Source organism: Neofelis nebulosa, chromosome X, assembly GCF_028018385.1.
Source record: "Neofelis nebulosa isolate mNeoNeb1 chromosome X, mNeoNeb1.pri, whole genome shotgun sequence".
Classification (NCBI taxonomy): Eukaryota; Metazoa; Chordata; class Mammalia; order Carnivora; family Felidae; genus Neofelis; species Neofelis nebulosa.
In genome coordinates, this window is record NC_080800.1 from 42,586,376 (window position 1) to 42,603,449 (window position 17,074).

Genomic DNA, 17,074 nt, shown 5'->3' on the forward strand with positions numbered 1-17,074 from the left:
TTATGTGACTTACACAAGGTCACACTGCCAGTAAATTGAGAAGCCAGAATTTGACCATGTGCAGTTTGACTCCAGAGTTTACACTTTAAAAAGCAACTGTTCTACAATTCTACCATTAATTTGCATCTACAGTCATCCCTTAAACAACATAAGAACTCTCTTTTCTTTCCTCTTCCTCCCCTCATCTCTCATGTTTATATTACCTGGAATTTTAGTTCAAGATGGTGATCTTTAAATTTTACAATCAAAACTTATTTAGACTTTTCAATGAATGTTACTATTTTTCCCCTCACCATTGCTTACCAGAACCCCCTTCTGGCTCCTTAATCCAGTTTTCTTCTGCTGGATCACATACCCTAATAATCCTTTAAGAAGGGGTAGGTGTGTGATGAATTTTCTGAAATATTTTTGCTCTCATCTGGATTATCTTGTCTAGATACAGGTTTTTTGAAATATAGGTTCAAAGTTATTTTTCATCAGCTCTTTGAAGAACTCCTCCACTGTATTCTTTCTTCTCTCTTTTCTCGCTGGGCCCTTTCAGGATTTTGTTATCGTTTAGGATTTTATTTTTAACCTAGAAATTTTATTTCTATGGTGTGTGTGTGTGTGTGTGTGTGTGCGTGTAAATCATGCTTAGAATTCAGTGGCTCTTTTCAATTTGATGATTGTCTTTTTTCAGCTCAGAAAACTCTAGAACATTATTTCTTCAAGTATTGCCTTCTCCCCACTGTCTATTTTCTGTGTCTGAAGCTCCTATTTGATGAATGTTGAAACTTCTGGGGCCTATCCTCCATTTCCTTTATTTCTTTCATACTATCTACTTCTTAATCCTTTGTGCTGTAATGTGAAGTAATGCCATTGCATGAACACATTTTTTTTTCATTGAGCTACTCCAGTTTCTCTTATTGATCTGCAAAAGCTTGTTTACACATTAGGGATAATTACTTTTAATTTGTCGCATATTGTAGGAGACCAGAATATGCCACCCCAAAACATGCCTCTTTGGCATAAGGATGGCTTTGAGCTGATCATTCTGAGAAACAGCAGATAGAAGCTCAGGTCATGATCTCGCAGTTTGTGGGTTCGAGTCCCGCGCCAGGCTCCACGCTGACAGTGTGGAGCCTGCTTGGGATTCTCTCTCTCTTCCTCTCTGCCCCTTCATGACTCGCATTTTCTTTCTCTCTCAAAATAAGTGAATGAACTTTTTTAAAAAATAATAAATAAGCTTTTTAAAAAAGCCAGCTTGTTGAGCTTTAGTGTTGAGCCTAGTGGCAGTAAGGAATGAAGAGTGAAATAAGAAGGATACCATATTCAACTACAGTCAACTGCCCTATTTCTAAATATAGAGAGGAGAAAGATTATTATCTGTGGTGGCTTGCACATGCATTAAAAATTATCTGGGAAGATAAACAAAAAGTCTCTTAAACATCCAGAAACTTCTCTCATAAAGAAACACATGCGAATTTTAACAGCAATACCATTTTCACCTAGTAGGTTGGCAAAAAATCCATGTCTCATGACTCAGGATGTTGACAAGGCTGTGGTGAAATTGGCACTCATACACATTTCCAGTGGGAGAGCAAAATGGCCATGCTGGCTCCTGTTGGACCTGCCATGCTTGTTTCTACCTCAGGGCCTTTGCACTTGCTGGGGCCTCAGCCAAGAACACTTTGTCTAAATAAGCATGGGACTCACTCCTTCTTGCCAATCTAGGACTGACTCAGCTCCTTGTCTGCTCGACAGTGAGGCCTCCCTGACTACCTCCTCACTGCCCCCTGCACACCACACTCACATCACTTATTTTCCTCACAGTGTGCATCTTTTTTTAAGCTTATTTATTTATTTTGAGAGAGCCAGAGACAGCTTGAGAGGGGGAGGGATAGAGAGAGAGGGAGAGAGAATCCCAAGCAGGCTCTGCACTCCCAGCACAGAGCCTGACGTGGGGCTTGAAACCACGAAACTGTGAGATCATGACCTGAGCAGAAACCAAGAGTTGGACGCTTAACTGACTGAGCCACCCAGGCTCCCCTCTAAGATTTTATTTTTAAGTAATCTCTACACCTCACGTGAGGCTTGAACTCACAACCCTGAGATCAAGAGTCGCATGCTCCACTGATGGAGCCAGCCAGGAGTCCCTCATAGTGCTCATCTTTATCAGAAATAATTAATCTCTTTTCCTCTCTTCTGCTAGATCAGGGATCAGCAAATTTTTTTTTTTTCTGAAAAGGGCCAGATAATAAATAGCTTAGGCTTTGTGGGCCATGTGGTCTCTGTTGCAACTCGTCAGCCCTGCTGTTGTAGCAATAAATAACCATAAACAATATGTAAGTGAGCAAGCATTATTGTGTTCCAATAAAAGATTTGCAGACACCGAAATTTAAATTTCATACTTTTCAGGTGTCACAAATTATTCCTCTTCTTATTTTTTTTTCAAGCACTTAGAAATGTGCAAACTATTCTTGGCTCAGGCCATACAAAAAGAGGCAGCAGGCTGCTGAATTTGGCCTGTAGGTCATAGTTTGCCTACTCTTTTGCTAGAACACCAACTATAGGGATTATTGTCTGCTTGATTCAACCCCAGCACCTAGAACAGTGCTCTCAAGAGGCTCTCAAGAGGTTTCTTGAGTGAGGAAGTGAATGGAACAATGAGTTGAGGAGTAGCAAGTTTCTGAAGGAGTGGAGAAGTGAGTGAATACTTGAGAGCCAGTTCAGTCCTACTCTCAGGGCCTTAGTTTACCCCTGTCTGAACCTAGGCAGACTCCCCCAAGAAGACTTAGAAAGAGATGAGAAGGCTGAGACCAGAGTTGCAATGCAGCATCTTTATTCTTCCCCTTTAGCTCGAGGGTGATCCTGACAAACAGCTTCTGCCAAGAGAGGCAGAAAGGACTGGGCTGGGCAAGGATTCCCCAAAGACCTGGTCTCCTCCTCCTCCCATGGTGTTGGGCTTAGGGCCATGATCCAAGCTCAGCATCCCTGGGGAGGAGGGAAGTGGACCACTCTACAACCTCCGCAGCCCCCTACCTCCAACAGCCATGATAATGGGAACCAGCCACCTCCACACACCAGGCAGGAGGGACCCAGGAGAGGGGCCCCATCTTCCTCCACGTGCACAGGAGCATGCACACGGGGGCCCAGGGAGGAGCAGGGCATGGGCATGGTCAGTGTCCAGACACAGGGCTCTGGACTGTGGCCCAGTTGGCAAACATAAAGCCTAGACTGATTGCCATGAAGAGGACCCCCAGGAGACCAAAACACAGAGCCTGTGGATGAGAGGGACACAAGATGCAGTTGGTTGGGTCTCCACACCAGAGCTCCTCCTGAGAATGTCCCTCAAGCCCTCCATCCCCTCCAGAGTGCCCCCATGCATTCCAGACCCTCCTGCTCCCTCCCCTTCCTCAAAACCAGCCCCTTCCTAAGAATTCTTCTTTCATCCTTCTAGAACACTTCAGAGAGTACTCTCCTTTATCCTCATTGAAAGTGCTCCTGACCCTCTTCAAATAGTACTCCTTCTGTTGTCTGTAGAATGCTCCCTCTGTCTTTGCAGACCCTGCTGGTACTCTGTCTGCTCAGCCCCTTTCTAAGACAATCTCCTTCATTCTTCCAGACCACCTGCTCCCTTCCCCCAGCCCCCTCTTGAAAATTTTCTTTTTATCTCTGGCCATCCAGGAGTGCTCTCTCCTCAGAATTCTCCCTCTTCCCCCAACCCTTTCCTGGAATGCTCACCTGGATCTTAGGCCAGGAGTAGAGGGGCTCCACCTCAGTTGGTACAATGCGGAGGTAAAAGATGCTAGGAAGGATGAAGATGAGGCTAGGGGCTGAAGTGGACCCTGAAGGACAAGCAGGAGGGACAGAAGCCAATGTAAGTTTGGGGTACCAGGCCCGTATTAGGTGGGGTCTGGGATTGGTGTTAGGGGTACTAACCAATAACCCCAAAGATATCCCGGATGGTTGGCACACAAATGACAAGAACATTGACCAAGACAAGCAGGATCAGGGCTATGGCCACGTGTCGTGGCCAGCTGAAGTCTCTGCTTGGGAAGAACAGCTGCTGCAGGGCCCGGCGGATCTGTGGTCAGAGTAGGGCAGGACACCAGTCAGGGCCCACGTGCTGCCTCCCCACTCCATGCGGTCATCTGACTTTAACTCCACCCTCCATCTGAGCACCCATCGTGCCTCCACCCTGTGTGAGATGCCTGATTCCCCCTCCATCTGACTATCTACATGTCCCCCTTGTCTGACCACCCATCGGTGCCTCCACCTTCTGAAAGAGCATCCCGCCGCCCTTCTGACAATCCATGTGTCTTCCTTCTGTCTGATCACCCATTGATGCTTCTACCCACTATCTGAAATCTCTGCCTCCCTGTCTGACCACCCTCTTGTCCTTCCATTCTGTCTTAGATCCCTGCCTCTCTTTTGCCATCTGACTACCTCAGCCTCCCTCCTCTGTCTAGCCATCCCACCTCCCCATCTGAGAGCCTTGGCCCCCCTTATACCTCACTACTTCTGCCTCCACTCTTTTTCTGTCCATCCCTGTTTCTTCATTCTGAGTGTCCATCTCTATGCCTCTACCCTGTCTGAGTATTCCTGTCTCCCTCTTCTGTCTGGCCAGACATCTGTGCCCCCTCCCTCCAACTGACTACCCCTCTCCCTCTCATTCTCTCTGCCCTGACATCTATCCCCCATCTGTGTGACCATCTATTTTTGCGTTCTCTGTCCATCTGCCAACTTTGCCTTCCCTATCTGTCCATCCCTGCCTCCTCCATCCATAAATCCACTCCTATCTCCACCCCCCGTCAGACATCCATGCCTATGCCTTCTACATCCATCCACATCCCTCCACTCCATGGGCCCACCCTCAACCCCACGCACAGGGAACAGCACAACTGGCACAGTGAGAGTCACGGCGAGCAGCACGGCCAGGCGCACACAAAGGATGAGCAGGTCCCGCTGGCTGTACATGTGCAGCATCTCCGCCTCCATGCTATCTGGGATGTGGGACATGGGACATGGGATGCAGGATGTAGTGGGAGCACTAGGACCAGTGTCCCAGAAACACAAACCCATACACACACACACACACACACACACACACACACACATACACACACACACACACACACACACACACACATACACACACACACACACAACCAACAAAATCTACATGTGTGATGTGCACCCTCTGTTTGGAAACTGATAGGTCCAGGGCACGGAGGAAAAGCACTCAGGTTCCTGCCCCAGCAGTCTGCCCACTCCCCACTCCAGCACCCACCCAACCCTGGCCCCAGCCCCACTTACTGTAAAAGGTGAGGTATCCAAAGGTCGCAGTAAGCCCATACATGCAGAACATGGCCCCAATGGACACGTTGGCCACAGCCTGCATTCTGTGCTTGGAGGGCCTGAGTCATAGAGGTTATGGAACTGTCATGCCCAGACCCCTGGACTTGGTACAGGCGCTTCCAAAGTAGCCTGCACTCTCCAGAGTCCCCTTGTTCCTGAGCTGACGTTCAGCTGGTACATGCTGGGATGCTCATCTCTACCTCCCCTGTGTGATTAGCCAGGCCTCCCTCTGTCCAGCCATCTCACCCCATATGACCATCTTTGTCCATCTCCTCTGTCTGCCCATCTCTGCCTTTCCCTCACATTTGACCATCCATGCTGTGCCCCCATCTGATCATCCACACATCCCCCTACCATATAATCCCTGCTCCCTCTTTTGTTCACCCATCCCTCATTCTATCTCCCCATCCCCATCTCCTCATCCCCATCCACGCATGCTACACCCTCCTTCTGATCATTCCTGCCTCCCCACTCTGTCCATTCACACTTGTACAGGATGTTAAAAGTAGAATATTTAAGCCCTAATCAGTAAAAAGTCACCGCCCTGCATTCCCCAAGGCCACTTCAACCGCCCCCCACCACCGGCACCAACTAGCCACCATCAAGCTACAGTACAAGGACCACTTGAGGGGCTGCCAGACATTATGACTCTCCTACCAGTTGCTGGCCCATCACATATGCCCACTTGCCTGCCCACTCACCGGCAGAGCTCTGTGTAGATGGGCAGCACCTCAGGGTGACAGACGAAAGCAAAAGCCATAATGGGCACCGTGTAGAACATCTAGGGGAATGGCCCAAGTACATGAGGTTAGAGCCTACAGGGTTATATCCCCTCCTCATCCGCCTGACCCCACCATTGCACTCCATATAAGACACATGGAAGCCCCCCGATATCTGATGCCCAGCTCCACTGTGAACAGAGTGCACCATGTGACGGGACCAGAGGGCCTAAGTGTGGTGCAAGCTCCAAACACATGCCTGCACACACACCTGTGAGTCAACTGTGAACATATGGGCCTCACAGCTTCTGTTGAGTCCCTGGATGGGAAGGGCCGTAGGGTTCTTGCTCTCCACTTCCGTCTCATTGAGACCTACAGGACAGTCAAGCTGGAACTTCTTATAGATGACCTGGGGGAGGGTGGGGAAGCGAGGTCATGGGGAAGGCTATGACCCAATGTTCCAAACTCTTGCTTCACTTTTTCATGTTCTTCTCTTTCAGACTCACAGAGATGAGAAAAAACAGCATACAGGTCAAAGAGAGACCGCTGGTATATCCCAGGTAGCCTGCAAGAGGTAATATAGAGAGCCTCAGAAATCCAGGGACTCCCTACAGCAAATATCAAGCCCCAGTTTGGCCTTCAAGGCTACCTCACCCCAGTTAGGCCACATGTTGCACAAGCTTTTACTTCTTCCTGAACCAGCCTCCTCTCCACAGCAAACTCCTATTTATCTGTTAAAACCCACATCAAATAAGCTCACCCCTGGTATTCCATAGCCCTTTAAAATGGGGATTTTCTCAATCTGGCTCCCTTTTTCTGACTCCACTATCCAATGAACAACACAGGAAGCCTCTTACCCAAGTGTCTCATGAGGGCCAGTGGCAGGATGATTAACACACTGACAATGATGATGAGGAGGTTTCCCTTCAAGAACCAGCCCCTAGGGAGACAGGCAAACACAGTGACTAGCTGCCTGCCAAAGAAAACTGTCAGGCAGACAGTCATAAACGACAGCCGGACACACAGATTTCTACCTGCAGTCAGGGGAGGTGAGCTGACATCTCAGCTGTGAGAAGCCATTCAGGTGGTCACAGTGACAAATGGCACAATAGGATTGACAGAAACAACCAGACTGATTATCAGACTGTCAGTCAGACACTGTCAGAGGGACACAGCTAAGAAAGAACACACGCACAGCTGGACAAAACTGTGCCATCAGACTCGCCAGCAGACATACAACCAGATGGGCAGAAAATGCCCCAAATCAGTGAGACTCACACAGTCCAACACAGAGTACCAGACACAGAGTGAGTCATGACCCTGGTGTGTCTGACAGGCAGAACAACAGTCTGATGATCTGGTAGTCAGGCAATGATGCAAAGTCAGACAAGAAGTCAGGAACACACACATGTGGTTTTTTGAACAGGTCAAGGTTTGTCGAATATCTAAAAGTAGCCAGGCCAACTGGCCATATAGCCAAAGACCGAACTAGAGACAAAATCAGCCAGCTGGCTATACTGTTGGAACCAAGTTCAAAAAAAGAGTGGAAACTGTACAGATATTGGAGGGAGGTACCCAGGTAAGACAGTTACACAAAATCAGGTGAAAAACTGCTCATTTGTTCAAAGGAATTTTGTTAATTGCCTGCTATGTTCCAGGCATTCACACACTATCTCATACACACAGTTACACAGAAATAAACCAACAAAGCACCATTGGCCATATATATACAGTGGGAGATAATTATAATAATTAGACACACCTAGTCACACAGATTGTCAGATACCTAAATGGCTTCAGAATGAAACCAAAGATCTAACAGGATACACAGAGTCAGCCATTATATACAAACAACTGAACAGATTTAGCTAGCAGATGGATCCAAAATCAAACATACAGTCAACTAGACGCATACGTAGAACATCAAACACACACGGCTGGAACCATAGTACAGAGGACATATAGTCAGAGTAGAGGATCACACATACTCAGCCAGAGAGAATTTGCCAGAAAAAAATGGTTGCCAAATTAAACACACAGGTGGGATTCTACTGGAACATACAGTTGGAGCAAATCACATATACGTAGTTGGCACCACAGTTCGCTGCACACACACGGTTGCAGTTAGTGACCGTGCACTTCGAGCTAGACAGATTTCCGCCAGCCTGATGGACCTTGAATCAAACAGAATCTGCTGGACAGGGAAAGTCAGAGTAAGCAAATGTCAAACACACATGGTTGGGATCGCAGCATTCAGAACACAGCTGTAGTCAGTTGTCATACAGCTGGCCACAGAATCTGCCAGTACAGCAGTCCAGAACCAAATCCACAGAGTTTAGGTCTACTTGATATGTACAGTCGCCTGGTCAGTATCAGAGTGTACTGGACATATGGAGTCGGCTACCTGACAGAATCAGCCAGAACAAGTCACAAAAATCAACGTGTGGTCTGCTGTATAGTCAGATCAACGGTCACACTTTCTGTCAGCATCATAATATGTTAAGAATCACAGTCTGACCAGACTGGCCAGCCCAACAATCTCTGAACACCTAGAAGTCAGCTGAGCACAGAGTTGAAGATGGCAGCCAGACCGCACAGGTAGAGTCAGTGGCCTGCAGGCCAGAGCTAAGGGGTGTTTCTCACTCACCCCTCAGGGTCCATGTCCAAGAAGGTGCCGATAACCAGAGGGAGTTCGGATTTGATGATGAACAGGTAACTGGACATGGCTGGTGCAGGTGGGGGGAGGTATAAGCAGAAGGATTCCCTTCATCCTCCCAGCCCAGCCTGAGGAAGCCCACCCCACCTCACCCTCTTCCCCCAAGCTGATCCCCTACATCCCAGAGTCCTCACCCCCAACATTGTGCAGACAGATCACCGCAGCCACCACTACTTTCCCTGCAGGCCCCAGCGCCCTCTGTCCCAGCTGCTCATAGGCTCGGATGCCTGGGGTAGGGAGACAGAAAGGAATGCACTGTGGGTCCAGGAGGCTAGGCAAGGGGTAAGGAACTGGGGGGGGGGGGTGGAGGGAAGCAGCTGAGGGTCAGGGAGCTGAGGAACTGGGGCTTGGGGTAATTGGATCTGATTGATGGAAGCTGGAGATGAGGGTTAAGCAGTTAACTTGGGCTGGGCTTGCAGTGGAGCCTGGGAGGTGGGAATCTGTGACCAGAGAAAAGGTTGGGGACCAAATGTGGGTAGTGGGTCGTGGGATTCTTGGGTTGTGAAGCTGGCTTCCACAATTAGGGGGAGCTGGAGACTGAGGAATGGAGGTGAGAGGTGGAGTAATCTGGGTGTGGGGAGGGTCTGAGAAATGAGGTTTGACGCCAGACTGAGGGTGAGGGGTGAGGATTGAGAAGAGGAGATCTGGGAGCCCAGATAAGTTCTGAAGGCCAAGGTGCGGTTTGAGGTCTGGAGTCCAGGGAGTTAAGTATGGGGTCTGGGGTCCTGGGTCCAGGATCTGGGGTTCATGTGGTACTTTCAGAATCTAGGGTTTGGGTTAAGGTCTAGGGTCTCAGGTCAGTGGGGTAGATCCAGAGTCTGGGGTCCAAGATCTGCGTTGAGCTCTGGGCCTTACCTACAACACCGGCACAGGTCAGCAGGAGATGGATGGAATATGAAGATAGAAACGCAATGCATAGCAGCAGGGCCCTGTGGCAGATGGCACAGCTCAGACTTGGCCCCCAGGCCTCCTGCATGTCCCACACAGCACCCCTGCTCCCTGGCCCAGGCCACCCCGGCCGCCCAAGACTCACAAGAAGAAGAGGACCCCTGTGTGAGCCATGGCATAGGCCAGTCCCAGGATGCCACTGCCCATGATGGCGTTGCTGAGATTGAACACGGACATTCCAAACGATGTCTTCCCTTCGAACTGCGGGTAAGGGCCAGGCCGGGCACACATGGGGAAGGAGATCAGGTAACGGGACCAGCGCTGGGGCCCAGGAAAGACTAGAGGAGAAGTGACCAGGGCGGGGAGAAGCCCAGAAAGGACTATAGTACGGAAACTAGGAAGGAAAAAAAAGTGGAAGCCAGGGAGAAGCTGGGGAAGCAAGAGCTAGGAAGGAAGAACTAGGAGGAACTTTGGAGGGGAGCAGCTGGAAATGGAGAGGAACAGGGGAGGAGGGCGGAGCAGCCACCAGAGGCAAAACAGCGAGGGAGGAGAGTGGCTGGGGGACCTGAGCGGCTGGGGACAGGAAATAGCCAGGCAGGGAACCCCTGGGAAGAGGGAACAGTAGGGGAAGAGATGAGCTGGGCAAGGTGAAGCCAGGACAGATCCTGTGAGGTCACTCACATCCATGAACTCGATTGGCTTCCTCCCAGGAGCAGGAGGATGGCTGGGCAGGAAGCCCTCGCGTTCCTGCCTGTAGCTGGAGAAGGCAGGGAAATTGGGGCTGGTGAGAGGGTAATCCTGACCTCTAACCTTTGTCCCCCTGGGCCCCCGACTCACCCCAGAGCATCCGCAGGGAGGGCTCCGTTCATCTTTGGGTCCTGAAGTTCCATCCTGTGGGCAGAGAAATGGGGGTGGGGATCAGAGATGGGGGAGCTACAAAGTAGGGAGAGCTAGAAGAATAGGGTAGGGGGTCAGACAGAGACAGATGGAGAAACAGAAACAGAGGTGAAGCAAGAGGAACAGGAACAGAGGGATGAGAGAGACTGAGAGATAAATGGAGAGACTCGAAGACAACAGTGAGAGGACGACAGAAAGAGATGGGAGGCAGAGAAGGGAATCGGAGGGGGAGGGATGACAACAGTTACTCAGACAGGCAGAAAAAGAGGGCAGCGAGAGACAAATAGAGGGGGAGAGGGACAGAGACTGAGAGAAAGAGAGAGAGAGAGAGACCGACCCCACAGCAGACGAGATGGCCATTTGGAGCTGGGATAGCCTGTCCTTCCAGAACCCACACTCACTCTGTCTCTCTTACTGTCTCTTTCCTTGCCACCTCCCCCCAGCCCCCCCTTCCCTTCCCTCCACCCTCACCGCTTGGCCAAGCCTCTTACTCCTTACAGGGACACGTGTCGGCCCAGCTGCCCCACCCCTCCTAACGCCCCCTACCCCGCCCCCTCCCGGCCTGGGCCCCGAGCCGGAGCCCAGAGCTGATGCAAGCTGTTGCAGGAGCTGGAGGTGGGGGGCCAACTTGGTGACCTTAACCCCCCACCCCCACCCCATGCTGCAAACTGCCCTCCGCCACAATTCTGAATATCCTCACTAGAGGCTAAAGACAATTCTCCAATCGGAGCCTCCTTCCAGGGATAGAAGTGACCCAGGGACCCCCACTTAATCCCCCTTTTAGAGATTAGATTAGCATTTTTCTCAGACCCCTGTCAAGTCCTAAACACTCGTTCTTCTGGCAGAAATAACTTTAGAGACACTTCCAGACTTAAGATCCTTCTTGGTCTTGGGGTGTTTCAGGAACCTGCTCTGAGCCCTAATTTCCCCCTCCTGACGATGAGCTATCTCAGAAACCTGCATCAAAAGCCCCATCCCAAGGCCTGATGTGTTTCCTGGGGTAGAGGTGCTCCAGGAGGGTCCCCTGTCTTCTGGATGGAGTGTCTCTGAAGATACCCCCTCACCCCGCGCGCGCGCGCGCGCGCCCAGAGCTCACTTCCTGGGAGTGCAGTATCTCAGAAACTGCCATTCAAGGTCCCCATCATTGCTAAAAGTGCCTCTGGGAAATCCCCTCCCCAAGCCCCTAATCCCCTTCCTGGGAAGGGGAGGGCTCTCAAGGAGTCCCATCCTCAGTCGCGAGCACTCTCTGGAGACTCTCAATCACTTCTGAATTCACTTCCTGGGAGCTAGGTACCATTCAATTCTCCACTAGGGCTAAAAATGTCTCCAGGGGAACCCCCCTCCCCGGAGGTTCCCCCAGAGAACCTCTCCCAGGATCCCCACTCATGCCTCGGGGTCTCCGGAGCCCCAACCCGGCCAGTATCCCCTCCTCACCTCCCTGCTCCTCTCAGCTCCTGAAGCCACCGTAACTCACTAGGGCTCTGGGACCCCACGGCCCCGGCAAGGCTCCCCTTCAGCGGACCCTGCCCCCGCCCCGCCCCGTAGCCAATCAGCTCCTCCGCGCTTGCTAGGTGGCTAATCAGCGCAGCCCGCGCCGCATCTGGCCCGCGGATTATTATTTTTTTTTTCTAGGAAGAACTTTTAATTTTAATTCAGTTTCCCTCCATCTGGCTCTCGGCTGAGGACAGGGGGTGGGGGAGGAGGGCGCCCTCCTTCACCTGCACCCACGTGGAGAGAGACAGAGGTGTGTGGGGGCCTTGGGTAGGGGGAGGTGGACAGAAAGATTGAGGGGGTAGATCCACACTTAGAAGGACACGCAGGCAGAGGCAACTCAGGGATCAGACACACGGAGGATGCAGAGAGGAGAGACAGACATCGTAAGGGAAACGATCACAAATAGAGAAAGGCGGGCAGGCGACACAACACAAGGACAGACAACAGAGAGGGCAGAAAGACAGCCATGTTGAGTGGTCGATAGGCAGAGGGGCAGCCATGGGGAGAAAGAGAGGTGCAGACAGACTCAGAAGCAGACGTGGGGGGGGGGGGGAGGCCTCCTCAGAAGCATCTGGAGGAAGGCGACAGGCAGTCAGGCCCAGTAATAAACAGGAGACGCAACTGGCAGACAGGTGGACACAGCCAGACACATCCCCAGAGGCTGGGAACAGACACACCAGCAGAGAGAGACAAGGGGAAAGAGGGAGTGGTTGAGGTAGGGAGACACCTAGAGGGACAGATGACGACAGGCAGAGGGAGAGTCAGATTCAGGCAGAGGGACAGACAGGGTAGATGGACAGACCTGGGAGCGGCAGTGCGACAGGTGCAGGAAGACACAGCCAGGCCACTATGGGCTGACCTCAGAGAGAGAGCCTAGCTTAGGCAAAAAAAAGTGCTGGACCCCAGCCCAGGCATTGGGTGGGGATTGTCCACACCCTAACTGAGGAGCCCCACTGTCTGTCTGTCTGTCTGTCTGCCTTCTATGTGGGTCTGTCTGTTCACTCTCATCCAAGCATGTGACAGGCATGTCTGTCCCAGGCAAGGCATGTGTCTCCTGCACAGAGTCAGGCGGATCGGACTTGGGGTCCGGGCCCAACTCCACTGGGCTGCTTGAGGCCCTGGTGGACAAGAGGCCTCTGTCTGGGCCTCTTCACCCTCCTGCCCATCCCCCACAGGGAGCACAGAATTCCCGGAAAGGCCAGGGGCTGGCTGGGGCTTCAAAGCTAGCCTAGATGCCCCCACCCTACCCGCAGTCGGAGGAGGGTGAGGGATGGGGCGGTTACTTCCCCCACAGCAGGAGAAAACACTCAGGGGTCACAACCCCACCCAGGGGCTCAGAGGTAGAGGCTGCCTCACCCATCACCCACAGAAGTACAAACTTGCACGCAGACTCACAGCCACACACAGAGAATATGGGCTGACATAAGAGCACTCACAGACTGCGCATCGAGAGCCCAGGCCGTAGTACAGTCACACACTCAACAGCCATACCAAACGACTCGCTATTCCAGGTGTCATCACCCCCAGCCTCAGCGTCGGGTCCAGAGAACACAGACTGACACGCTATGGGCTCGTGCTGATTTACAGCCCCTCTAGACTCATGGACATCATCACCCAGGGACTCAACAGCCATACCCTAGGGAGCTGACAGGCAAATCGCGCACAGACTCACAGCTGCACACAGAGTACACAAATATGATTTCCTACAGCCGACAACATCATGCGTGGGCCCAGTGTCTCACAAATCAAATCAGAAGAAACACATATAGGGGTGCACAAACAGGGAAAGCAGGGAGGCAGAGAGTACACTTACTGTCATTACAAAGGGGGAAATCCAGAAAATACATCTCAAACTGCATGAAGAGGAAACAAAGGAACCAGAGAGTACACAAACAGCAGCACCAAAAGAAACACCCAGAGGGCACACACACCTACACTAGCTCACCACAGACAGACACAAACAGGGTGGCAGAGAAGAAAGGCACACAGACATAGGAGACACACGCCTACGGGCAAGACAAACACACTCAGCGCCCATCAGCATTACGAAGGAGACACGTAAACACCCAAGGAACATACACACGACCCCATAGAGACGAACTGCGCAAACAGACCACCGTTGCCATAGTGACACACCCAGTTGCCATAAAGGGAACACAGGAGTTGGACAGGCAGCCATAGTCACAAGATACACCCAGGCAAGTTGCATAGGAAGACACAAGTGGAGCTCACATACGTGTGTTTGTGGCTGAGAACATGTACAGGCAGATGAGATACATTGAGGGTATTCAAATACACACCCACACACCCACACAGATACACACCACAGAGTCTCCCCTTGTCTATCCCGGCCTACTCTGATGTCTCTCTCCTCTCATGGTCCTCCTCCCCCTAGAGCCATTACACATCTGTGCTAGAGGCTGGCCAGGGAAAGAGACACCTGTTGGCAGAGGCCTTGGCCTACATGGCTATGGTATGTGTGGCGGGTGGGGTTGTGGGGGGGGGGGTGGAGGCTAGGCAGATGTCTAGATTTCAAGAGAAGTCTGAAGCGTTCTGCCCAAAAAAACTAGTGTACCTTGGACAACAAACAGATGCCCCCCATCCACCACCTCCCAGCCCCAATGTCCTGCCCTGATCATTCCCTGGCCCTCCAACATTGCCCAGTGCAGGGCCGCCAGGCACACAGCAGGTGCTCAATAAATGCCACTTATCAAGCGCCATATTATCATCATTCTTATTTTTATTTCTTCCAAGCGAACTCTTCTCTGGGAGGGACGAACCTGCACCCAGCTCCACACCCTATAGCTTAGCTAAGTTTCAGGGCACTGAAAATGGCAAGTGTTCAACATATGCTGGTAGGAGGGAAAACAAAGGGAAAGGGAAATCTGGCTGCGGAGGGAGGGCAGCTTGCTTTAGAAGGAACAGATGTCTTTAAGCTTGACTGAGGCCTTGAGACTGTGCCAGGGATAAGAATGCTTTGTTAATTCACCGAAGTAAGGTCCTTTCTCAGGGTCATTTAAGGCTTTTGTTGGTTCAGTAAAGCAGACCCTTGTGTGACGTTTTGGATTCCTATCGAGTCTATTAAAAGTCGGCTTGGGTTCCTGTCGGTTCTTATAAGCAGATCCCTGCTTTTCATTAAAACAGGTCACTGCTCAGCAGCCTTCAGGGGAGGGAGCCACAGAGCAAAGCAGTTAACAGCAACAGCTTTCCCCGCTCTGCCACTTACTAGCTGTGTGGCCTGGAGCATGTTCTGAAACCTCTCTGTCTCAGCTTCCCCCCGCGGCACAGTAACACCTAACTCTTAGGACCCCTGGGAAAACCCGAGTGAATTAACACAGGTAAAGCGCTGAGAACAATGCCTGACACACAGTAATTGCTCAATAACATATTTGTGAAAGGAATTAATGAATTCTTCTCCGCCTGTGAACGCAACCCCCTACTGGGCTGCATTTAGGATTCTAATCTCCCCTTTCAGGCAGGCTCCCCACTGAGAGACTCTTCCGTCCCTCAAAGCAGCCCCGGGGCAGCAAGGCTTTTTTGAGTCTGTGTCTAGTCCCCTGCACCTGGACCACCCCCGTCTTTCCCTCCCCCGGTTAGATGCCCTCCGGTACAGAACTGGCCTGGCAGCTCCCAGCTCCTTGACCTCTTCAGGAGGCTGAGGGGAGGACACCTTTACACTCAGTGGGGTGCCGGGTGGGAGCTGCAGGCCGACACCCTACTTCGGGAAAAGCCTGGGGAGTTCAGAGCCTGGATCCTGTCCCCCAATTCCCCCGGGCCCTGCTGGAGGAAGCAAGTTTCTTTGCAAAAAATTAAACATCCTCTTTGTGAGAGGCAAGAAAACAGGACGTGGGAAGCATCCCACAGGGTGAACATGGGCCCCCAATGCCTGGCACCCCCTCCTCTCTGTGGAGCAGAGGCCAGGTGGCTTGAACCCTTGCTTTCTCACACTTGCTCACCTCTGCAGGGGAGCCGTTGTTCCCACCGCCCCCACAAGGCCCTGGAGCGCTGCCACCAGCTCTTGCTTCCTCCCCAGCTCTCGGGAATCCTCCAGGAAGTGCTTTCTCCGTGTCTCTGCTTGTCTGTCCACAACTCCCAGGGCCTGGCATAAATGCAGAGCGCACCACTGAGGAAAGAATAAAGGACCAAAGCAACAAAAGCGTGGATTCAACAAACATCTACTGCATGCCACCTGTATGCCAGGCCCTCTTCCGGGGTCGGGAGGCAGCGGTGAAAGGGACAGAACAAAATTCCCACCTAGTGAAGCTCATATTTCTAAGGAATGATGAATCAATCGTTCAGTTCTTTGAATACTCACCAAGCTTGTTCTCACTTCAGGGTCTTTGCATTCGGTGTTGCCTGTGCCTGGAATGCTCTTCCTCCAAGTATTCCTAGGGTGCGTTTCCCTTTAGGTCTCAGCTCAAATGCCACCTCCTCAGAGAAGCCCTCCCTGACTATGTTGTCTAAAAGAAAAATTCAGGGCACCTGGGTGGCTCCGTCGGTTAAGCATCCGACTGTTGGTTTCGGCTCAGGTCATGATCTCACAGTTCGTGAGTCTGAGCCCTCCATGGGGCTCTGTGCTGACAGTGCGGAGCCTGCTTGGGATTCTCTGTCTACCCCTCCCTCCGTCCCTCCCCTGCTTGCTGTCCATCTCCCTCTCAAAATAAATAAATAAACTTTAGAAAATAAATAAAATAAAAGAGCAACTCAAATCCTCTGCTACTCTCCATCGCTTCCACCCTACTTTATTATTCATCATGGATTTTATCACCACCTGACAAACATTATATATTTACATACACAATAGTATGTTTAATTTAGTACAGTTATTTTACTAAGTAAATGTATATAGATACCAGCATATTTATATATATCAGCATACACATTTACATATTATATGCATAAGATATGTGTATTATATGTACATGATACAAAATGCATAAATAGGTTATATATTTTCTTATATTTACATGTAACAGTATATTTATATTTATTATATTTCTTACTAACATATAACCTATAT

The 17,074-nt window shown here is 51.0% G+C and overlaps 1 protein-coding gene across 5 annotated transcripts; it reads right to left on the reverse strand.

The window, feature by feature from the left end:
* Positions 1-2,804: 2,804 nt before the first annotated feature.
* SLC38A5 (solute carrier family 38 member 5) lies at positions 2,805-16,049 on the reverse strand. Of its 5 annotated transcripts, none has more exons than XM_058713060.1 (16): positions 16,011-16,049; positions 10,501-10,554; positions 10,345-10,420; positions 9,809-9,924; positions 9,631-9,704; positions 8,910-9,002; positions 8,707-8,785; positions 6,917-6,999; positions 6,566-6,624; positions 6,331-6,468; positions 6,042-6,121; positions 5,299-5,399; positions 4,870-4,985; positions 3,922-4,066; positions 3,724-3,827; positions 2,805-3,260 (listed from the first exon to the last, which is right to left on the reverse strand). In XM_058713060.1, the coding sequence occupies exons 2-16, from the start codon at positions 10,551-10,553 to the stop codon at positions 3,159-3,161; spliced, it is 1,419 nt and encodes a 472-aa protein (XP_058569043.1). In that variant the 5' UTR covers position 10,554; positions 16,011-16,049; the 3' UTR covers positions 2,805-3,158. The 5 variants fall into 5 exon arrangements, with proteins under 5 accessions (XP_058569043.1, XP_058569042.1, XP_058569041.1 ...); XM_058713059.1 differs by lacking the exon at positions 16,011-16,049 and adding an exon at positions 11,995-12,083; XM_058713058.1 differs by lacking the exon at positions 16,011-16,049 and adding an exon at positions 10,898-10,970.
* Positions 16,050-17,074: the final 1,025 nt, after the last annotated feature.

Excerpts from the sequence above, each read along its gene's own strand:
- SLC38A5 (XM_058713058.1), bottom strand. The coding sequence starts at position 10,920 with ATGGCCATCTCGTCTGCTGTGGG. Across the intron at positions 10,555-10,897 it reads GCCATCTCGTCTGCTGTGGG|GATGGAACTTCAGGACCCAA; the intron begins GTCGGTCTCTCT and ends CTCTGCCCACAG. Across the intron at positions 3,828-3,921 it reads GGATATCTTTGGGGTTATTG|GGTCCACTTCAGCCCCTAGC; the intron begins GTTAGTACCCCT and ends CTTGTCCTTCAG.